The sequence below is a fragment of the Glossina fuscipes genome, unplaced genomic scaffold (genome assembly GCF_014805625.2).
Source record: "Glossina fuscipes isolate IAEA_lab_2018 unplaced genomic scaffold, Yale_Gfus_2 0, whole genome shotgun sequence".
In the NCBI taxonomy this organism is placed as follows: domain Eukaryota; kingdom Metazoa; phylum Arthropoda; class Insecta; order Diptera; family Glossinidae; genus Glossina; species Glossina fuscipes.
This window is the reverse complement of record NW_023998414.1, coordinates 6189849-6215270: the sequence shown is the minus strand read 5'-3', so window position 1 is coordinate 6215270 and position 25422 is coordinate 6189849. Positions and strand designations below refer to the sequence as shown.

Below are 25422 nucleotides of genomic sequence, written 5' to 3'. Positions count from 1 at the left end.
AAAAATTATATTTAGCTGTCGCCGAATATTTCATATGTATCGAGTAACGAATAAAAATCTTCATTTTTGTTTTTTTTTTTTGTTTTTTATTTTATATTGTGTGTGTGTACTTTGACCTATTTGGTCCATTTGAAGAAAATATCTTTAATTTTACGTTGGTCATACGGACGGATAAGTTTAAATCTTAAGTACTAACTCGTATTAATTATATTGCAGTACAAGTGGCGTAAGGTGAAATGTTGATAAAATATATGCATACAAAAAATAATTCCCGAATATCGGTATAATAAGGGGCTAAGGTGGGATGTATAGATACATCCCGTGCAAGAGTTGCAAAGATATAAAGATAGGTACGTGAACCAATTAAATACTTTACCAAGACTACAAGGCTTTCTCAGCGTTCCCACCGACGCGTCCTGGAATTGCCCGAATATCGTTTGACATACTACAGTGAATGGGCGTTTTTCAATTACATTGCTCGCCTTTGAAATACTCTTCCAGCAGTGGTCTGATATTTTCGCTGTTAAGTCAAACGTGCACAAGCGCTACTCCATCTTTCAATCCCTCTTTAGCTATAACCTTTCCTGACCGTCATCGCGCCTCCCCACATACCGAATACTTAAGATTCGCCGAAAGATGTATGTAACTTTACGACAAACTCTTCCTCATAAGCATTTGAACAGATAAGACTAATAAGTGACTACTAAATCATGGTTTGCGAGTCTCTAGTGTCCAGTGAGCTGAGACTACAACCGATATTTAGTCGGTAAGGACATAAAATTTACCGATTGAGCAGACATGCACCAGCTTGCGTTCACTTCCTATCACTTTCTCTTTGCTTACTTATTTCTGACCATCACCCTGTTACTTCGATAGGGAAATAAAAAAAAAAAAAGAGGTCAATTTCTAAAATAATATATCTGAAAATCGCTAATGGTTCAATGTCGATTTCAGCAACCATCATCAAATCGATAAAGGCGTTGATTTTGATCAAAAACCATATTAAAATTGAAAATTTTCGTGAAAAAATTTTGCTATGCTTTCCTTCCCGACATGAACCTTCTCTTTCGTATGACTTACGCTCTCATTATCACTTCGCAAAATAGAATTGATTTCTTTTCATTTCCTTAAAATGTACATATATAGTAGAAGCGGAACAGCCACTACGCATTGATTTATCAAGTTAGGCATAGAGTTAATATTTCATATAATTTTTCTTCAAATTTTAATAAAGTTTCATTATCAGTGTCCTACAAAGCTTTCAACAAATTCTTCAACCCTTTACATTGAAATTGTTTTAATTTCATCGTATATATACATATATATATATATATATATAAATTTTTTTTTTTCTTTTTTTTTTTATATATTTGTGGAGGGTTTAGCTTTTTTGTATGCTTGTTAGTTTATAGCATAACTTTTTATCTTAAAATTTCTAGGAACTTATTTGAACTCGTTTAACATTTTTCTATAAAATTACAGATTCTTCTCTTAACGTTTATAACAATTGCTGGTGGGTGTTGTATTGTAAAATTGTTTTTTTTTTTTAATTTTTCAATTTATATTTTTATTTAAATAAATGATTTTTTCATTTCTTTTATTACACATCAGCTTTTTAAATATATATAAATTTGCCTTATAGTCTGTTGTAGTTTAATCGGCATTCAAATATTCTTCTTCTTCTATTTATTATTATTATTATTATTATTATTATTTTTGTTTTATTTGTAAAAGTTTTCGATATGTTTTGGTTTAAGCTTTTTAACGTGTGTGGTTTGGATAAGTTCTCCCTTGATAAACTTTGAAACCTTTAACGATTTTTTCAAAAGAAAAAGGTAACCGTACAGTGGAGTCTTAAATAAAGGAATCCATGCTCTTGCATTAAGGCTTTTACTGTAGGCAAACAAATGAGTTTAATTAATTGAAAAAGTGCAAGCATTCAGTGAATGTTGACTTAATTTCTTTGAAGAACTGCTTGAATATTTATTCAAGTAACATATATGAAAGAAAAATAAATTAGAAGATTATGGGAGGGCAAGGCTGACCATTAGATAACCTACAGCATTTCACCAACAGTACAATTATTCATTATTCGTTTCGTACAATAACACCATGAAAAAACATTCGTCTTCATGACAGCCCGCATATTGAAGGATTCCCAAAACATCACATGACCGCCCACACTCAATTTATTTCTTACAAATTTTATTATTTTAGAGTTTCGGTTACAAAAAATTGCAAATGAGACTTTCTTTCTATAAAAGGGCTGGCTTACTTTTCATGATAACATCTATAGATGTTAGTATCTAAAAAATAGATCTCTCTGATCCATCATTATCGCTAATATAATTCCTATATTTCTATTATGGATTAATTTTGATCATCAAATATTAAAAATTAAATCTTTATTTGAAGAAGGTCTTATTATGCGTATGAAATACTATATGAAGTGGAATCCCAGAAATGGACTAATGTGATTCAAATTTGGTCCACTATCATGAACAAATTTTCATCATAAAACATTAACAATTTAGCATTTTTGGCATATAAGGGTTTACATTTCCTGAGATTTCTTACGTGCGGTAATATTCAAAAAATAGATCTAGATGGTTCAAAATTAGATAAGATTGACATCTATGTCAATTTACTATTAGGAACCAAATTTCACAATGAAGTATTGAAAATTATATATAATTACTATATAAAGATTCAGTTTTCGAAGGAAGATTTCTGTGAGAAGGGGTTGAAACAATTGCGCCGATCGAACCAAATTTTTCTTATTAATTTAGAATGTTTAGAAGTACTATTGTTCAGTGAGTTTTTTCGAAAAAAATTTAAAAATTGCAATTTTTTTCCATATAAAAACTTTTCAAAACAAGGTATTATACGGGGTTTGGTCAAAAACCATTTTCAATAGGAGTTGTCCTTGAGTCCAAGCACGTCATTGCATCAAATTTCATCAAATTGTCTCAAGGATTACTACCGGTAGGTTGAACAGTCGGACGGACGGACGGAAAAGCTTAAAACATGATTTTGAATTGATCGGTATAAGAATAGTTGGGTCTATCTTAAGCTCTTGTAGGTATTACATACGTTCGCACAAATATCCCACAAGTACTACCATTAGTGTATGGTATAGAAAAAATGCGGGAATTAATTGAAGAATCGCAGAGATGTGAGACTACGAAGTGTGTGTGTGTTAGGTATGTGACGATGGATGTAATCATCAAGAAGGACTAGAGATAGATCGACATTTCATCGATTTAAGCGGGCTTGTCCGTCTGTCCGTCCTGTCAAATACGCAATTTTCGAGATAGTTTGATGAAATTCTGTACGTGAACATGTTTTGGCCCAAGTATACTTCCCAAAAAACGTCTCTTTTTTAAAAAGTCGTTATATGAATAATTATAGGATGGTGTAGGATATTTAATTGTGAGACATCGCCCACTATAGTGTGTTTATTTGTTTTCAAGTCAAATATTGTCCGAAGAATATTCTCTATCTGCTTGTTGTGTACATGAAACTAAGTTGTATTATATGTAAGCATTTTCATAATTGTAATAGAGCTTCCAAGCGATTTGATTAATTTTTTGAGAAAGATTAGGAGCTACGTTTCCTATGAAACATTTCTCTTAAACATCAAAATCACGCGCCATTTGTACTGTTTGTAGTTTTTAATGACAATTTATCCAGATTTTCTTCAGCTGGCGTTTCATCAGACGATTGATAAATTTGATCTTCTTTATCGACGTGCTCTTCGCTAGTGTTTGTATCATAGTGGATTTGAGCCATATGCACAACTTGCTCTAATTTTCCATCATTTTTTCCCATTTCTACTTCAGCGTCATCGGTGTCGTCGAGATCTTCTTCCAAATCTTTAGCTATAGTCTCACTACGCATTAGTAAACGTCGCTTATTACATGCGCCTGTCATCGAAGGGACTTTAATGAGTAACTGTTCAGAACTATCTAAGGATTCAATGTGATCTAAGTTATGACTGATTACTGAGTAGACTCGTTTAGCGTCTACGTTTGAAGATTGTTGTTGCTGTTGTTGTTGCTGTTGTTGTTCCTCATTTGATTCTTCATTATTACTATTGTCGTCTATATTAGATGTTGGGGTAATTTTGCGATTAGCTGGCACCTCATCTAAGGTTAATTTTTTTATTGGCAATTCATATAAATGTTTTTGCTCCTCATCTATATGAACTAAGACAAATGGTAATTTCAATGATAACTCACCACCCATACCGGACAGTGTTAATTTAACTTTGACATAGTAAGAGACGTAAATGGCAAAGACATTACGTTCATTATTGGTAGCGCCGTTGGCAGCATTTGAACCGCCATGAATCGCACTAACAGCCGGAGGTATACAAACTCCGGGACTCGAACAATAATTCGGTGAATGCGATGCTTGCATTAAGTAATGAGGTGTGCGTACAGCCGAAGCCGCGATATTGCCAGTTATTTCATCGGGTTCGGTGCTACGTTGCAGCGAATCTTCTAAAGCTATCCAGTTCTTAGTTGTACCACGTTGAGGTTTTAATATGACCGCGGTATTAAACGTAGTACCAGGAGTTACGATACGATCCGTTGAAGATGGTACGTCCGCGTCGGCAACAACATTTTTAAATTTCCCATTATTAAACATGCACACATCGACATGCTGTATGGCACAAACCTGCAAAAATCAAATAAAACGAATTTATTAGAGAAAAATTGAAAAAAAAAAAAACAAAAATAAGGATTAAATTTGGTCGGCACCGAATCTTTTATTCCCGTCACCGCTTACACCAAAATACGACAAAGGAAGTAAAAGAGCAAAATTCTCATGCCCTATTATTTGGGGCGGGGGTAGTGGGTTTCTTCTTTTTTCAAAATCAAAGTTTTTGTCGTAGAGGCATGCGGGCGTTGTAGGCGTGTCCTGTAAAAAGTTTCGGTCAATTTCAAATTCTCTTGTAAACTTGTACGCGATATCTTTAGTTTCGCTGACGGGAGAATGTTTATCACAATCGCTGGAAAGTTGGGCAAGCGAACAGATGGACGGACGAGTAGGTCGACACGTTTAGGTGAAACTGGCTAATAATTTGTATGCTTATGGACGATGCTAGATATTGTGAAGATTGTTTCTGCGCGTTATAAAGGTATTGACAAAATAATTAAATTTTAAGACACTATAACATTGGGTAGGCGTGGTAGATTTGTACAAATGCTACAGCTTGCCCATAGAATATGCCTTCAAATTTTTGCACAATTTTTTGGCTATAGTTTATGAATAATGAGCAAAAAACCAATTTTTCATCGCTTTCGAAAAACAGAGGTGTTCTCTGTTTACGTGATGCTGTTGGCGTGTACTTCAATCGACTTGGCCCCATCCTCAGTACCAAACTGTTTCTGCCAAATTCGAAGTCGATTAGCTTCAACTTTGCGGCGAGGATAATGTTTACAATGGACATTGCACAGATGGATAGACGCGGACATGTTTAAATTGATTTAGAAGTTGAGTATATCAAGAGTATATATATATATATATACTTTGTGGGGTCTCTAAAGCTTCCTTTTTGGCGTTGCAAACGTTTTGACAAAATTAATACACCTCTGGGTATGAAAAGAAAAGAATAAAGAATATTTCACATATTTTAAGAATGTGTGTGTTGTTTATTATATAAAAACGAATGATATGAAAACTTTTAGTTTGCTCCTAAAGGAAGTTATGAAAAGCGAAACTGTTAGGAGTTTCTTCCCCGTAGAATATTTTTCACGCGAAAATCTTTCCTTTGTTTTTGTTTCCTCTACGTAAAAATATGTTACATTAGGTTAATAGTGCCAAGAACTTCTCCTATGTCTTTTATAATAAATTTTCACATTAATGGGATGCCTCCATAAATCATAAGAATTTAAAGAAAGAAAATATGAAAACGAAAGTTGAGCTAGAGGTTGGTATTAAAGAGTATTAAAGAATAAAAGACTTGACTTCTTTTTCCCTCGAATATTTATCTAATATTCTATACGCTTTAAACTCTTGCTGATTTTTGATATTTTTCAAATCTTATTATACTTAGCAGCGAAGGATGAGAGGTATAGGCATTTTGTTAAAACGTTTGCAATACCACAAAAAGAGGCTAAAGATAGCCCATAAAGTATATATATTCACGATCAGTCTTAAATTTTGAATCGATCTAAGCATGTCCGTCCGTCCGCCTGTGTAATGGTTGTTGTAAACGTTCTCCTCGCCACAAAAATGAGGTTATTCACTTGAAATTTCGCAGAAGTATTGAAACCTTTTGCATACAGCTTGATATTGAAAATGGGTTAAATCGCTCGAAAAATATGCCTCCAGAGCACTGTAAAATGAGCACGCCTTTGTTGTTTAAAAGGAATAATAATATTAATGGGTTTTTTGATTATTACTCGTAACGTAAAGCAGATAAATATACAAAAATTTGAAGGTATATTGTATGAGCAATGCTGTAAAATGGGCAAAATTGGTTACCCGTATCCGCCATTATAGCCCATCAAAATTTTATTTGATTTTTTTCAATACCTTTATAATGCGCAGTGAAAAGCTTCGAAAACTCCACAAAATATATAAATTCTTGACCATTTCCAAATTTGGATTGCTCCTAAGCATGCCTGTCTGTCCGTCTGTCCGTCTGTCAACTGTGTAGTATCTTTGGTAAACATGCTGCCGTTAGGTCGCCTACAAATTTGCAAAATAATTTGCAAGTCACCTAAACTTTTCAAAGGACACACCTACTGCGCCCATGCAAAAAGCTTTTCGTTTAAAAATAGAAAAAATCGATCGCGTCTACTTCATATTATAGAGCACGACATTACGACCAAATATAATTTTCTTATTTTTTGCTTGAAATCACTGACGTGGCTACGCGTAATTTGCATATCTGTAATATGCACCTATATACATGAAATGTAATGGCATCATGAAAACAGTTTTTCTTTTTTAATTATTTAAGTAAAAAGAATTCCATAAAAACATCCGACATTTTTATTCGTTTCACTCAGCGTTAAAGTTCGCTTTTTATTCTCCACATCACTTGTGGTTGCGAGGGTGTGTTAAGTTTGTGCAAATGTACGTAATAGCCAGAAAGATTTAAGATGGACTATCATTTTATTGGACCGATCGATTCGGAATCACTTCGTGAATCGTTTCGAAGCCGGTCTGCCCAATTTTTAAGATATAATAACGAAAAAATATTTCATCATTAAAATTTCCCTATAAAGATAGTTTGATCTAAAAACTAATTGAACCAAATTCGAAGCGGATGAATACATTTCTTTGACCTTGTTTCATATAAGTACTACATTCCTCTTGAATACTAAACCCCCTTAGAAAATGATTTCATTCTTAGTTTTTTATGATTAAAATTGGGTCATAGCAGCGATTTACATGCAAGGAGTTTGGATTACATAGATCTAGTTTTTTTTGGACCCCATCATATGAAAGAAAGTCTGTTTTGTAGTTTTTTTTTTTTATCATTTACATAAAAAGAATCAACAATCTTTGCTGTGTTATCACGACACGATGAACGAAGTGGCGGCGTAACGCATCTAACGGTTGGCCGTACCTGGCCTACTTGTTTTCATTTTCTTGCATTGCACATTGACATTTTTGTTTTATATGAAATGCAAGTGAAAAGCTTACTCATCCTATATGCAAGAACTTCGCATTATTTAACAGCTCTTTGAACACGTAAAAATTTGTAATGAACTATTTTTTTTTTTTTCTTTTTTGTAAAAAAAAAAGAACAATAAATGCAAAAAGTTACTAGAGGATAAGACCTTATTAGTGCATTTTTATTATCACCGAAAATGTACATGCCTTAAATTTTACTTCCTATGAATATTTTAACCTCAAATAAATCGAAAGATAATAAAAAAATTTTATATTAAAAAATATGTATTCGCTTTCTTATCTGGAGTAAATTACCTGTCAAGAGCATAAACCATTAAGAACCTGTGACCTTTAATCCATATTTTAATTGATTGTGAGCGAGCAATTTTATTAACGATGGCTACGTTTTTTCTTCCTGTTGGTCGGTAGCAAAATGCCTTCATTATTACATATACAGAAAGGCTTAAGATGAATTCATATTTTTTATAATAAGCTTGTCGATCCGTCTGTTCAACTGACACCTATCCGTGTAACTTTGTGCCCAACCTATAGTTGTAATTTTTAAGATTTATCACTGACGTTGTTTGATCCAAGAAAGGATGGTATTGAAAACGGCTCGGATCGATTCACTGTTTCGAGCGTTCCCCTTATAATGCTTTATTTTGAAAACTCTTTGTGTGGAAAACAATTGGAATTTTCAAAATTTTTCGACAAAGCTCACTGAGCAACAGAATTTCGACATTCAAAATTTATATTAAAAATTTGGTTCGGTTGGGCCAATTATTTGAACCCCCTCTCATGTAACCGTTACTACGAAAACTGCATCTTTACATAGTAAAAACGTCGAATTTGCAAAAATTTCTTGGTGAAAATTGATTCCTAATAGTCAATCCACAAGATAGTGAACTTTAATGAATTTGGATTACTTAGGTGTATTTTTTGGATACCGAATATAAGGATTCTCAGGCAATGTACGCCCCTATATGCCAAAAAGACGGAATTGTTAATGTTTTATGTTGAAAATTTGTTCATGATAGAAATTTGAAATAAAAATTATATGGACCAAAGTTGAAAGACAAGGGTCGACTTCTTGGACCTCACTCTCTCTATAAGATTTCTAATAAATAATAAGCGGTAGGGAATTTGGATTAGACAGGTCTATTTTTAGAGGTTATTATATATATATATATATATATATACAGGGGAAAGCAAGCCATTATAAGGAGGAGGAGTCTAATTTCAACTCTTTTTTTTTATTAATAAAATTTTTTTGAAATAAATCAAGTCTGCTAAAGTCGGATACTGTCATGTGATGTTTTGAGCGTCCTCCAATATGCGAGCTTACATTAAAAGTATGCCGTTGCATGCAAATCAAACGTGCATAGTTGGTATGTAAGAAGTGATAAGTCAATGTATAATAGAGTGAATATATATTAAAATTGCCAAAACGAGTGAATAATTATTTTAGGTAAAGTGCTGTAAGATATCCAATGGTCGGTCATGCCTGACTACAATGTTCTTATATGTTTCTTCGCTACTAATATTAGAAATTGTTTCCTTTATTAGATATTGTTGTCGTAACTGACGGTTTTGCAGATCAAATAATTTCATTACGCTGATACGATTTAGTTCTTTAAATTGCTTTATATGGTTACGCATCATTATTATCATTGAACGATGAGCACGTATTCGATCAGATTTTCAATTCTCCGTAATGTATATATATATATATATATTGTTTGCGTATAGAATAAGTTTCTCAGCCGATATAGTCATATTTGATTTTCGGTGCCTGAGTTTGCTTAAATTCAAATTCAAATCAAAAATCTGTAACTTACAATCTGAGATAGTCTGTGATCCAAAACTTAGTATAAATATTTTTCGGGGTCACTGAAAACGTTACTGCCTATGAAATCTATTCTCATCATGCTGCTGACATGCCCGCAATTAAGTAAATACTTTGCAAGTTTTCCATTATGATTAATGAGAATTTCATTCAACGTCAATTGTATGCATTTCTTCGATTTACGCGATAAATTGTTATGATGAGAAGAGATTTTTTCTCTTTTGCTCTTTTTTAACGTAGAAGATTTCCAAGGTGACAACTTGGTCGTTATTGTGGTGAGGTCTCATGTCGTATTAAAGTTTATATTTATTTGTTTTTATATGTTCGTAGCTTTTCATTTGGCTTCCCTATCTTTCAAGATGAATACTATATATAGATAAATATTATATCTACGCTTGCGCTCATATCATTATTATAGCAAGTAATTCCTCTGGCTTAGATTTATTCATAGATTTTCTTGATGTTTGTTTTTCTCCTCTTAATATGAAAGAAACATTCCTTAAATTAACTTTTATTCTTGTTTTCCTTTTCCATTTCGGTAATGTGATTGCTTCATTGCTACTTATAGATTTTGTTCACGCAAATGATTTATTTCGCAAACAACAAAAGTAAACAAGCAAATGCCCCCTATACATGTAACGCGAAAGAATGAAACCGCAAAGGATATGGGGAAAGAGGGGTAGGAAGCGACCGCAGCCTGGTCAAAAGTTTAGAAGAAAACCTTCTTTTTTCAACTCTTTCAAGCTAAAGAAGTGCATAGACCTGAACTGCAAGTAGCCAGTGCTCGCGGTTACAAATCTCAATGCGGCAGAGTTTAGTTCGGTCGCAGCTGTATTGAGTGCTCAATCATAACGCTTATCCATTGGTCACATATGCAAAGGGCTGTGAACACCGTTTTCCCTTCCTTTACTTCTTTTCAAAAAACTTGATGGGAAAATAAAAAGAAACACTTAGCTCGAATTTCCTAACAATCATCATCAGTTGCTAGATTTTATATCTTTGTAGTTATTATTATATTATGTGAAGTCTGTGAAGGTATGGAAGCAAATTTTTATCGCACTTTTGAAACTCATACCATTACCGAGACTGTTTCCGCCACGCTTCTATAGAAGATCTATTATAAGTGAGCTTCAAATCCATTGCCTATTATTTCTCGAAAGTGCAAACAATTTCCTTTTACAGAGGATTATTCATTCCAAATTTGGTACCAAAACAAAAAAAAAAAAACACGTACGGTTGTAACCGAATCTTTTGTACCCATCGCCGTTATTCTAAAAAAGTGAAGAGAAGAAAATTTTCATGCTCTATAATACGAAGCAGGCGCAGCTGATTTTTGCTATTTTCAAAATAAAACTTTTTGTCATATAAGCATGTGGTGGCTGCAGGCGTGTCCTTTGAACATTTTAGGTCAATTACAAACTATTTTGCAAAATTTGTAGGCGATATCTGCGTTTCCGCTGGCGGGAGAATATTTACCACAAATCTTGCAGAGTTACGTAAACAGACAGATAGGCAGACGAATAGGTGGACGTGTTTAGGTGCTTTCAAGAAACTGGCCAAGAATTTATAGACTTTGTAGGCTTTTTGAAGCTTGTTTCTGCGCGTTAAAAAAGTATTGAAAAACCAATTAATCTTTAATACACTATAACATTGGGTAGGCGTGGTTAATTTGCACAAATGCTATAGCATTGCCCTTAGAATTTGCCTTCAAATTTTTGTTCCTGTATTTGCTATAGTTTGAGCAGTGAGCAAAAGTCCAATTTTACATCGCTTTTGAAAAACAGAGGTGTTTCCTGTTTACGCGCTTCTATGGGGATGTCGTTCGACCGACTTGGCTCATTCTCGCTACGAAACTGTTTTTGCCAAATTTGAAGTCGATAGCTTCACTTTTGCGGCCAGCAGAATGTTTACAACAGACACCGCGCAAACGGACAGACAGACATGCTTAAATCAATTTAGAATTTGCACACGTTTTGATAAAATGCAAATACCCCTCGTCCTTCGAGGTGACGCACTCGTATCATCTGAATGCAGTGATTGTTCGATCACATTGATTGAGTTTTTTTTTTTTTTTTTTTTTTTTTTTTTTTTTTTTTTTTTTTTTTGATCATACATTTTCGTGAAGCATAAGGTATCAATAGGAGTATTATGAACAGATTCCTGACATAGAAGAGAAGAAAGAAGCGAAACAAATCCCTTTGAAATAAGAATGCGACTTTAAAGCATTGCTAACATTTAAAATTTCATTGACTTGAATAACTTTATTAAAAGTAACATCAGAGGATTGCTGTGCATTATTTTAAGTCACACGATTTTCATATTTACTGTTATGTTGATGTTACTCAGCCTGTGAAGCAAAGCAGTTTATCACCATAGCAATGATTTTTATATTTCACAATTCTGTTTGCACTGTAAAAGTCAGTTGCCAAACTCATTCCTTCATATTATTTCGTATAGAGCATTACCTCAGCAAGATAATTCTTTTCACAGTCGGTTTTTTGTTCAATTTTCTAACGCAAACAAAAAAAAAAAAAAAAAAAAATAAAAAAAAAAACTTATTAATGCACTTTTATCTTCGCTTTCAGCATTGTTTTCATTTCGTGCTTTCCGTGAACTTTATTAAAGGTTAACGTTTGAGTTAAAGGGCTTTTAAATAACATTCAGTTTATCGTTGATAAAAAAAAAAGAAGATTAAATCGTTATAAGAGTAGATTTGTAATGCTTTAAATGCATTTTTATTTTTTTAAGCAAAATATGCAAGACATTTTGACATAATTATTCTTCCTTAAAGTAGGCAATAAGTAATAAAATGAAATTGAAATTAAAATATATATTGAAATATGAAATTTATTATACATAAAATGGTAGTTGTGCCTTTTGTTTCTACAGTTCTATTCTTTGGTTTCAAAATTTCCTTTTTTTTTCACTTTTGACCTTTTCGCAGCGCTATCAATCAACTTATACAAGTGTTTGGCTTTCATTTTCCTTTAGCTTCACACAAATGCAGAACAGTTTAAAAAATGTTTCGCGATAAGCGTAAGAGAGATAGGATGTTTGTCAATGTATAATTAACGTTCATTGTTATTTAATAAGTACACATCGCAGCACTCACACACAAATTATATGCTTCGCCTTAATTCTTTGCGATTTTTTTTTTTTAAGGTAGAACTTATAACTTGAAGGCAGTTTGCAAAAAAAGCATTGCCTGCTGCCATATTTTAATTGCTATTATAGTTTTTTGTTTCCTTTCTTTTGTTTTTGTAACAACACAACAATGTATCTGTATGCGAGCTCTATGCTGTAAAGTAGGGTAACGAAAGGAAGAATATTAAAAGGACTGAAGAACTCTTGCATATTATTATTATAGATTTTTCATTAAGCCTGTAAGGAATTTATAAACGCGTTCGATGTTGACACTGCTCTCATCTGCGATTGGAGTCCAGAGTCGCAGAAAAGAAGTGTTGTGCTAAAATCGAGGAATATGATACCCTCGTAGACATACCTAAAACAATCGCAAAACAATAAGTTATAATCTATCGCTAACGTGGAACTTCATGTTTGCGGTTACCCAAGAATACGATGCCTGGATTAAAGTTGTGGGTATTCAAGATTTAAGATTTTGTTTTTACCGCGCTTTTTATGTTTTACTTTTTCGCAGTAAATACTTGAAACTACTAAGCTACAAGTTTTTTTTGTAAACCAACCATCGTGGAAATAAATTATTTGTTTTTATCTAAACATCACTTGACATTAACTTTCGAGAAAGTTGAAAAACAAAAACAACATTTAATATAACGAAATTGTTATTATTAAATTTATTTTCTCGCTTTCACGATGCATAAATCCGAACACCGAGACACCAACCGACCGTCGCAACAATGTTAAGTAATTCAATTTATTGCCGTTTTATGAGATTTTCTTCCACCGGAGACAAAATCTTATGCAACATAACGTTAATTTTCCTATAATCAGTTCGATTAATAATTGTAAGTAAGGTAAACACATGAATGCTCGAGTTTAATACGTAAACGTGTGCAACCTTTGTATATATTTTGTACGTCATCCTTAAGATAGGCCATCGCTTAATTATGTTTTCTCTTTTACTATTATTATTATTATTATTAATAATTTCGCCAGAGAAATGAATTCTAAGACTAAACTCTTAAAAGCATTAGCATCTAAGGCTATCGGCTTTTATTAAAAACACTACCGCACTTGAGATTCGAACCCACGACCATTGAGTTGCTAATCGAGATTCCTCGTCTTCGGCCACTCAGGCGGATTGTTTTTTATTCTATTTTACATGTTGCTATGAAATCCTACCGAAATACCTCAAAATTACGTCCTGTAGATTAAAGACATGACAACAACATAGACGAACATATAATCTCATCGGTTCCGAACCGAATATTGCAGTAAATCCTTGAACTTTTTGAAAATTTATACTTAGCAGCGATCTTTTGAATGTTTTGCTCTGTTATGGGTAACGATGTAATGCTAAGTAGAGCAATTTTCTGAAACTTTGTTGACAATATAATTTGCACATTGTTTTGGAAAGGATTCATGCAGTACTGGTTTCATTTGCTCGCCCTATTCGATTTGAACAATTTTTTCATATCAAGTTTTAACTAATTAATATAAAGACATATTTTATTTATAATATTTTTTAAAAAAAATTCTAACAAAGTTCTATGTTAACTATATTTTGATTTAAATCCTACCAAGAGTTTGTCCAACAGAACTTTGCTAATCCGCTTAAACGATGTCTTTTAAAATGTTTGGTTAGTGTCCTTGATAGCGATATTTACGTATAATGTCACCCGCCCCGCCACTATACTGTTAACTATGATTGTGTCCCTTGACTAATTTCGCTCATTTTCAATATCAACTTGCCTGAAAGAATTTCCACTGTATATATCAATTATGAAACCAGTATCTTTATTTTTGCCACCAAGCTATATACATATATGCGATGGATAGACGGCCATACAAGCTTAAATCACTTTAGAAATTAATTCTGAGTCTTCAAAATATGATTCCGATATATTTGCCGATCTTAATAAGTTCTGGGTGTTGGCACACATCCGCACAAACTTGATATACTTTCGTACCACAATTGGTGTGGGGAGGAAAAGCTTGACTTATAAAATAGATTATGTGTTACAGTTTACAAAAAGTTGACTAAGAAGAATATTATTATTGGGTAAATGACAATTTAATATGAATTTTATTTGTAATTTAATAATTTTTGTAAATGACTTGAGATTTGTTCTTTTATGGAAGGAAATCTTTAGTCGAAATGTCCCAAGGCAAAGTTAGTATCATTTTCAATCATTTATTTTGATATATATTTTAATAGGGATTAGAGGGCATAGTTACGCAATACTCGATAGGCATACAATATAATTGGTTGGGAAATAATTTTACTTGAAGAGAATATTACTTGTAAGATTCAGTTCAGAATTTCTATTTCAGAAAAAGGTATTTCATGGCATTGAACTGTCAAATTAGATGAAGGGAAACGGCAAGGAGTTGTTTTACGACTCAAAAGAATGGCTTAATTCTTCTCGCTATGCTTCTCATGACCAAAATTTTCTTTTAATATATGATCAACACATTCTTTGGACGGGCTCCAGAATTCTTAGGCGGACTTGTGCGATTTTTTCATTAGCATTTACAGTTTTTGATTTTTGCGAACATTGACGTTCCACTTTAGTTACCTAAAATGTTGCCGGAGTAAATGAGGTTTTGAAATCCTTGTACACAACGTTCAGTTGTCTTTGGCTTTTGTAGGCGTATTGCCTTTGAAAAGCAAATACTTAATGAAAGCCCCTTTGCTCAAAACTTTCCACTTTCACAAAATCACTCACTCATTGATTCATTCATTCAAGCGTTTGACAAACAACAAAAATTGCCTAAAATATTACTGAGTACGAGTATCAATATATTTACAAACATATATGCCATCCTGTCATCTTTATATTGCGGCCGGAAGCTTTTAAGACAACCAAGATAATAGCTTAAGAATTTTAATTAAATAATAATTATTTTATCTTTAGCGTTAGCGAGATCCTTAGCATATTTGGGTATTTTTAAAAAGCTTTAATATTTAGTAAAAATCGCTTAAAAATAATTGAATAAAATTTAAATTTTTCTTTCTTGAACTTTGCTTAAGTGAATCGTTTAAAAAAAAATATTAAAATATACTTCGTCTTCTTTTCATTTTGTGACTTAATATTAATTTTATTTACTTGCATCTCTGTTGATTTTTACTTTTGCTTAAGTAAAATTGTGTCGATAAACAAGTGTATTAACTTGGGGGTAATTATTACTTACTCGTATTTTCCGTACTGTTTTCCTGCTGTCGTTGCGTATATTAATGGTAACGCAAATCTCTTCGCCATGAGTGTACCAGGCTTTATCTAGGCTGGCTTTTAAACCAACACGACCATCTTGCAAAAGAAATGGCTTGTCAACGGCTCCCTGCGGTCCTCCCCCAGTAGCTGTTATACAATCATACTGAACAAAAAAAAAAAAAAAAAAAAAAAAAAAACAAAAAAAGAAAAGAAAAAAATACATATATAACAACAAGTTAAAGGAAAAAGAAAAAGCAAAATAGAAAGTGAAAGAGTGAAAAAAGCGGAAATTTATTGAAATTAATGGAAAAACAAGTTTACCTCTTGAAATGATTTACTGTAGTTATAAAAGGGATCGCTAGGACATTTCTCCACTTCGCTTTTGCTGCGGCCGAATCGGCTACTAAAACGAAATGATTTCGGTGATAGACGCAATTTGGGAAATGAATCTCCTCTTTCCGATTTACGTCCTTTACCGCTTGAGCGTGTTGTCCTATCATTAAGGTTTAACGCATTCGCTTCGGTGGTGGTAATGGTAGTAACAGTGGTATTAGTATTAGTAGTTGTAGTAGTTGTAGTAGTAGTTGAGTGTACAGCTTTGTCATCATTTCCCAATACATCTGTCAATGCTGTTGCTCTTGACACTGTTGTCGGTTCGTCAGTTATTGCTGTTATTGCCATTGTTGTTGTTGTTGTTATTGCTGTTGCTGTCGCTGTTGTTATTATTGTTGTATTGACGGGTGGTGATGCCACCGGGTTATTAATGATTGTAGCAAAGTTTTCTGGCCCATTTATGCCGTAAACATCAGTACGATATATGACACGCACACCCATTTTCACTGATGCTCTCCTATGAAATTTATCATCGGTCTTATCCGCTTAAAAACAAAACACAGAAAATTAATTAGAAATGCATTATTATTATTCACATGCAAATACCACATTACACAAAAGCAGAATGATGTCAATGAATTGAGATGAATTCAATATGGATTTCCCTTAGGGGATATTATAATTACGAACAAACTTTTCAGATCAGATAGAATAGAATTTATATTCTTTATACTCTTTTCACTTTATGGGTTTTATGGGCTTTTTTTTTTTTTTTCAATTTATTCATTAAACGCATTTCGAAGGAATTTAAAGCAAGCCGGCAGGTGATTCGTTGCTTTGTTTATGATTGACTAGAACAGTCGCACCATACCGATGATCGAACATCCCCGCATGAGGCAAAGAGGGTTGCCTTAATTGATGAATACAACCAATACGATTTATATTTTAAGCTTCTTAACGAAAGCTTACTAATAACTCATTAAAAATTGCTTTATAGTTTTTCAAAATATTCCCCTTTATGCGGTTTGGTATGCATTCGAAGCATTTAACATAATATTTTCCGTTCCATTCGCCATGACACATAATCGAAACAGGATTTTTAAACAAAAATCGTTGTCCAGGCAATTTATTCTTGACGTTCGGTTACGAAACGTAATCATTAGGTGTCAAAATGAGATCTACACCGATTTGGCGAATGATTCATTTAATCGATTTTTTAAGCGTTTAAATGATTGGAAAAACATATGATCAAGAATGATCTGACGGTATTGTTTATTTTCCTTATTTCATCAAAGACTTGCGGCAAACGAATGGTTGAATTGATCATTTTACGCTGCTCTACGGCTACTACCGCTACGTGGTTAGTTCTTCCGTAGCAGAGGCATGCGCTTCGTTTCGAAGTGCTTTGAGCGGAGTTAGTTCATCGTCAAATATCTAGTCGACTATCGTTTATTTTACTGCTTATACGCATAGATTTACAATTCGTCGTTTGTTGCAATGTTCTGTAGGCCTTTTGAAGTACAGTCATGGTGATTCTCAATCAAGAGATGCGACCCTGTTTTTTTTAAGATTTTGTCAAACGTTATATGGAATATAACGAGACCAAGCCTTTTTCATTGTTAAATGTCATGAAACGTTCTATATACGGTGCCGGAAGAAATGCTTAATGCTTAAGGTTACGATGATCTCACAGTATGTCATATGCTGATCATACAATATTGATTTTTCCCATCTATTTAATAGGTCTGAACACTATTGGTCAAGGGTTATTTAGCGTGAAATTTTTTCACGAAAATTTCATTATTTTTCACTTAACGATTTTTCTCAAAATGAGATCTTAGAATGGGTGAAATTCATTTTTAGAAGGGGTCGCTCTTGGACCAAAACATGTTCGCCAAAGTATCTCAAAAGCTATAACTAGCACGCAGACGAGATTGTGCTGAACACAAGAATATATAAACAGATATGGTGAAGACGAACAGAGAGGAAATAACTAAGAGTCACACAGATCTGAACGTTTCGAAAAACCAATCCGGAAATTGAAAGTTTTTGGTAAAACCAATCGAGACTTGACGCGTTTCAGGCTAAAAATGTTTTGTAAACAATTGTTGATGTATTCGTTTAAACGGCCTATTGTCGGTAGAGACTCTTCATCTTCAATTCGTTCTTGGCCTTCTTTGAAAGGTTTTTTTTCTGGCAAAGTCTGTCTACCCCGGGACTTTCTGCAGTATCCTCAATATTTTTGCACATTAAATTTCATTTCGCGAACAAAGTTTAAAGCACATTTTTTGCTCCATCAAATGACACATTGAAGTAATCGGAAAGCACAGCTGAAACACTAATCATGTTTATGATGTCAAATTTGGCAAAGATGTGCTATCAACTTAGAGGAAAAATACTTCTTCTATTCGATAGGCTTGTTGTTGTGCAATTTATATTGAATATTGGTCTTAATGTTGGATCATAGTATCCATTGATAAGTTTATGCTCAAGTGAGATGCAGAAATATAAAAAGAGATAAGCAACGACTAAGGGTATATACGAGAGTGTATTGAGAGTGTAATTGTTGAATTTTAGTGGTTACATGCTGTTTTCACACATACATGTTGCATGTCCTTCCCGAGCACTTTATAGTGCATTTTGAGAACAACTTGAAAGGAAGAAGTCAATCACTTCTATGTTTGATACGGATATGGGTAACATGGTATAGCGCCGGCGAATAAATTGCGTTATTGAAAATGAATTTCGGTACGAAATGCTTTTTAATGTAAAAGATTTTATATTCAAGACGAAGAATGCCTTGCTTTGCTATATTCGAAAGTAATATTTTTGCAACAAAGACAAAAAAAAAAAGAAGTAATTATTTAATTAGGTGAGAGCAAGAAACTAAAAGCCAAAAGTTACGCTTACGCTACGAACCTATATAGACATGGTATATCTAACAGTTTGAAATATGGGCGGGAAAATTAATTCGCTAATGTGAGCAGTTGGTTTCAGTCCGTATATAAATTATTGCATTCAATTGCTTCAACTTTGTATGTCTTTTTATCTATTTACTTATTTTGTGTATCGACATTTCGTTCCTAATTGACATTGAATATTCATTATCAGACACCACACTGAGCAATGCATATGCTTGTGTCTTTAGTTAATGCACAAATAGTAGATATTAGGAGGAAATGGTGGCGGGAAAGAGAAAAGAAAAAAAAAAAATGAAAATAATTCAATTTCAGTCAAACCAAGAAAATAATAATGAGTTTGTTAGTTGTATAGTGCAATATGTTAACTGATTTCTCTTCTCATGTATATTTAATGACTCGCCAAGGTATTAAAGGATACAATTGAATTGTTTGTTGCAGAAAAAACAAGAGCTATCGATTTCTAATATTGCAATACCTGTACCCGTATGTATGACATATTCAATTAAATGATAAATAATCTTAACATTGTAATAAGCTTACCAATAAAGCAGCGTACATCGTAACTCGTGCCAATAGGTGCACCATAGTAACGTTTAGCTGGAACTAATTGCACACTGGGCGGTGCTTGCGATGTTAAAGACAATGTAAACGGATGTGCTCCTTCTCCGAGACGTTTCATTAAAGCGTCCTTCGGAAATAAAAAAATGCAAAAAAAAAATAAAAATAAAAAATAAAAAATAAAAAATAGAAGCACAATGATATTAAGAAGGAAATTAATGTTTCTTTCATAGTCATTAAAGAGAATGATGACTATGTCTGCTCCACACTTTTATGCATATTTGCTGGTAAACGTAATACAAAGTAAATGCAAAACTCTTTCTTCAATAGCTTATTGAAAAAACAAAAAAAAAAACAAGTTTTTTCAGTTTTTCTAAGACGAAAATATAATATTTTTTTATTAGCGATATGTAAGAGTTATAAGGAGGTAATGATTATAAACTTATTTATATATGCGTAGATTCATATTTATATTTATCTACTTATATATTATATATCATTCAATAAGATTGTAGGATGATTATTGATGAATACTTATGCCATAGGCGAATGTTACGCAGATGGGCGGACGGATATGCACATCGACATCTTTAATACTTCTCTACACAGATCCGTAAAAATGTTAACAAAAAAAAATTTCAACGAGAGAAAGGAACGCGAATCTTCGAAAATTTGCGAAAATTCATTCATAGGGTTACATTTCGCATTTCCCCGGCTATAATGATTCCCATGACATATAGGTTTTTACAGGGAAAAAAGATGAAATTTTGTTGTTGTTGTTGTTGTTGTTGTTGTTTTATTTGTTGAAGAAAAACATAGTGCAGAGTATTCGATGGTCGGTTTTAACTCATCCATTCCATTCGCATACAATTTATACACTTTGTTAATATAGCTGTTTGTTTAGCACACTTCCTACATTTTGTTTTCATTCGTGAAGGTTGTTAAAAAAACAAAACTTTGTGAAATATTTGTGTGTGTATATAAGTGTTCTTTAGTAAGTTTTTACGTTTCTTTTTTTCTTCGATATTCTTTGCGTTAGATGCCTGTTGATTGACTATTATAAAAATGTAGAAATTGTTGAATGAACCTCTCCTCTCCTTGAAAACTTTGTAGTTTTGTGTTGAATAAAATTTCTGAATCTATATAGAAGTTGCTTTTGAAATGATTGATAAGTGAGAGCTTTTGACCTAAAAGTATGCGAATGATGCGAAAGTACCTTACTTACTTATTTACAGTGCAGGTTAGTTCTGCTACGCTATCCTGATAAAACTAATTTCACCGTATCGTGCCAAAGCTTATTACGATATCATTGTAATTGCATAAGTTGCTCTTGGCAAGCTTCCCTTATTTAGAGCCGCTTATAATGCGTGCACTGTAACCGTCTATCCCACGGGTCTGCTAATTCTTTATCTAAGCAAGCTAGTGTGACGATTTGATTTGCTACTGACGCGCTCCCGATTTCGCCTAAAGTGTAATGCATAGATAATGTAATCTTTGAATCAACTTCTGTCGGTTAAGACCTGAAGGCTTAACTGTTATACTCTATTGCGTTAAACGAAAACCTACCAACGCAACGCGTGTCTCCACATTTACGTTGTTATTAATGCTTGTACGTGTTTCGAAATGACATTGTAGATATTCTTGTTGTATATATAATGCACATATATATATATATATATATATATATGTAATACTTTCTGTGCGTTATAGTCTCGTTTACTTGTATGAAATGTTATTGAGTCTATGCATGATTCCTTAACGAAAGGTGCATATTTAATTTGCTTTTTTGAAGCTATACTTTATCAACTCGAGCGTGTGCTCATCTTGGAAGCTTAGAGGAATAAAGTCAAAGTTGTTCATATGAAAATTAAAATTGAAGTAGAATTGAGCGCATAATTAACCTCGGTTCCATTATTTCGTTTATTTTGCATATAATAAAAGCAACGGTTATCCGCATGGGTTGGCAAAGGATCGCGACTAACAACTCAAGTGCGGTAGAGTTTTCAGTATAAACGAACATATGATCTAAGTTATCCGGCAGTCTTTAAATTCGAAAAAGGAAAAAAGATGGCCGGCCAAGGTTGACTATTGGACTCTCGACATCAATTCGCTTAATATAATTTTTCATCAATTTCGCGCATAAGATTCTAAAAATTGTGTTCTGCTCTCGTATGAACAGTTACTTTTCATAAGAAAACTTTTACGGGAGGAGAGGCCACAATATAAACCCATTCAGTAGTGCAGATTTATTAAAATTAACGAAGTTTCACCTATTTTCCCCATGAAATACTTTGGACCGACATGATCCAAATCTAACCCATTTTTTTTGCACATTTCTTCAAAATAATTCCCTTTCGTTTTTTTTTTTTTAACAGAGCATAATATAAAAACTGAACTGAATTTCGTCAAAATATTTTCGAAATTGCGATGTTTTGAATTGAATGTAAACCTGTTATGGCCAGACAAGCTTACGTTCCATCTGGATGCCTTCATGGAATTGCGTATATCTTAGTGCAACTCCTTCACATATTTTGCACGGTAAATATAAATATACTTGATCTAGTTAGTCAGAGGTTATTTAAATTCTGAGGTTCCGATCTTCAGATGAAGTCCTTCATTGAAATGCGTATATCCATGTAAAGTCAGTGCAATTTCATCACATATTTTGTAGGATAAATATAAATATACTTAATCCGCTTAGTCAAGGGCTTTTTAAATTGATATCAAAGATAAGGAAAAGTTGTTAAGGAGAAGACATATTTCGACTCATTTCATGTGAAAGGATAAAATGAATGGATGAATTGTTTAACTTCATGAGTGCGGGTCATATTCAACCATTTATGGTCGTCAATAAAATTAAATTCAATTAAAAATTTAATAAAAATGACTTATTTAACTCACCTGCAATGGTGTCAATGTCTCTCTGTGTGGCTCCTCGTTGCGTGGCCATATTTGATGTAAGGACATGATAGCTTCATTGCAAAAACGTAAACCCATTACTTCTTCGTCCTCACGGCCATAACTTGTAATGTAAAGAAGAACAAGAAAAATAAAAAAAAAATCAATTAGTTTTTCTTTGGCGTTTTTTTCTTTGCGCAACAGCGCCGATTGCTTACCGAAATGTTAACGTTAACTGTGCATAGACACGATAGCCTTGTATAGCCTTGGGATCCACGTAAACAATACCTTCAATTATTGCCGGACTATTGCCAGACAATGTTATCTCACGACTCGGTAAATACAATGTCAAAACACAATTGGGTGAAGTTTTTTTGTAAACACGTTGCGTACCCAATTCATCTTTGGCGGTAAATGTGGCTGAAGCGGTGGTGGCGGCAGCACCAGCACCAGCACCAGCAGGAGATCTTTAATAAAAAGTACGATATTAATTAAAATGTATTTACCGGGAAACCTTTGTAATCGAGAAGACAAATTTTCTCAATAATTTTCTTGCCTTGTCCTCTTGTCCTATAGTTTGTGTCTCTATTACAATTCTCGGAAAATGTTTATAAAATGTGTATGCAATCAATTACACTGTTATGCTATTTAAAGTAATTACTTCAGCAATGACTTTGTGACAGATTTTAATTCAATTACTTTTTCGAAAGTCAACCTAATGACTGAACTGCTTAAGTTTGATTTAATTTTCGAAAACATTTCGCTTAAGTGTAATAAATATTTAAATTATTTATTAATAAAAGTTTTCTATTAAATAGTCATTGAGTATAAATGTCTTGTTTTGCCTTTAAATGCTCCAGAATTGTTTAGCTTAGCACTAAACTTTAACAAGGATGACATTTTCATATTTTTTCAAATTTTCAATTTCAAAAAAAAAATAAAATAGAAATGCATTTGTAATGCTTCAAAATTAGTTCGATGACTTTCGTGCATGCAAAGAAAAAAACCTTTCATTATTTGTAATCGACGACATATACGTATTCCTAACAAAAGGGATCATTTTAATCAACGTTTTTTTTTCTAATATCGAAAAACGTTGAATAAATGTTAAGTGATAGCTATAGATGTAAAATCAATTCATTTCAACATTAACTGTCTGCGTATCGGTCAAAAGAGCGAGGATGACAAGGAAGTGATTCTGATGAATATCTGAATGCTAGAAACTTTTCGGCAACACTACATCTTTATGTGAGAGAAAATCGTTTTCTGCCGTCTTCCGCTTCTTCTCTGTACATGTTAATGTCTATGTCGACAGAGAGCATTCGTTTTTTTTTTTTTGTTTTTTTTTAATTTTACTTCTTGATCGATTCGCGCTAAATGTCAGTTATCCACCCACTATTCCACATATAATATAGAGTCAAAATGATCTCTTTTGGTATAAATAGGTTTTTGCAAAATTTCGATAGTTCTCTAGTGTTAAGCTTTAATAAAATATTAGACATAATTAAAGATGAGCAAAATATTTCCAAATTGATTTTTTGGCTTTGAATTTGAATGCAATTCAAAGGATTTTATTTATTATTATTATTCGTTTGTATCATTATTATTAGATAAAGAAATATATATTCTTGAATAAAAATAAGATAACATTTTGGAATTTATTATGAACTCAGTAAATAAGATTAAGCCGCAAAAATTGGGTCAACATTGAATTATCCAGCCAATGGTCAAAATCATCTACACAGATTTCTCTGTTACTATAACAAGTAAATGTAATTAGCAGCATTCTAAGTTATGACTAAGTAATTGCCATTTTCTTTTCTTTGAAATGCCAAAAAGGATATGAAGTGCCCTTTACTTAATAATAATCATCGCAATTATCATAAAGCACGTATTATAAATTTGTATAGAGAGAGAGAGAGAGAGAGAGAGAGAGAAAAAGAGAAAGAATGAAAGAAAGGAAGAGAGAGAGTTGACTGAGGCTTTGCTTAATCACATTTATCAATGAATTTCAATCGTAATTAACTAACGACCAGAGCATCTGTCGCCTTCGACTCTCTCGACTTGAGCGATGCGTTCCCAAACGAAACACCAACTTTATGCTAAGGAAAACTAGACAATGAAAACGAAAAACTAAATTTTCATATTTCAAAATAATGGATGGGCGTGGCTGATTGTTAACATCCCTATTTGGATACAGGTGGATTTTTATCATAGGTCTCTTAGAGTTTACGAGTAATGAGCAAAAAACCTCTGAAAGCTGTGGTGCTTTCAGTTTACGTTGCATTGTAGGCGACCAAGAACCTGCAACTTATTTCCGCTAGATCTAAAGTTGGTATCGTAAATTTCTAGCTGATGGTGACCGCAGATATTACCAGACATACGTAGGGGAGAGATAAGCTTGCAAACTCGTTTAAGCGGATTGCGAACTTGATGCTGATCGAAAATATCCTTACAACATGATTATTACATAGGTAGTAAAAAAAAAAAACAACGAAAGCTTAATTCACTATAATACTGGGGGAGCGTGGCCGCTTTTATCCACGGTATGGCAGTCCCTAGAATGTTTCTTCTACGTAATACTGTAGGCATGTCTTTCGACCGACTTCTCTCCATTTCAATACCTATCAACCTCTATCTACAAGAACAACCACTGTAATCTGAAGCCAGAACATATTTACTGCACCCATTACATGGACGAATGTCTTAGATCGATTCAAAATTTACGAAAAACATTTGCCGGAATTTCTATAAGAAATCACGTATATACGTAGAATATGATTAAATGACTATATGTAGTCTAAGGCACTCCGACTTGTGATGGTCATTATAGTTGATATATGTCGGATTGTAGCCATCGGATGTTAGCTTAATC

General features: G+C 33.1%; 1 protein-coding gene across 1 annotated transcript in view; it reads right to left on the bottom strand.

Moving 5' to 3' along the window:
• Positions 1-1433: 1433 nt before the first annotated feature.
• The window catches only part of LOC119633938, an 81102-nt gene continuing 57113 nt past the window's right edge, over positions 1434-25422 (bottom strand). Inside the window, exons 3-8 of the mRNA XM_038027789.1 lie at positions 22766-23014; positions 22551-22671; positions 19632-19779; positions 16159-16715; positions 15818-16000; positions 1434-4683 (exon numbers count right to left, since the gene is read on the bottom strand). Coding sequence (XP_037883717.1) covers positions 3646-4683; positions 15818-16000; positions 16159-16715; positions 19632-19779; positions 22551-22671; positions 22766-23014 — 2296 coding nt within the window. The 3' untranslated portion in view covers positions 1434-3645. The remainder of the gene's footprint in view (positions 4684-15817; positions 16001-16158; positions 16716-19631; positions 19780-22550; positions 22672-22765; positions 23015-25422) is intronic.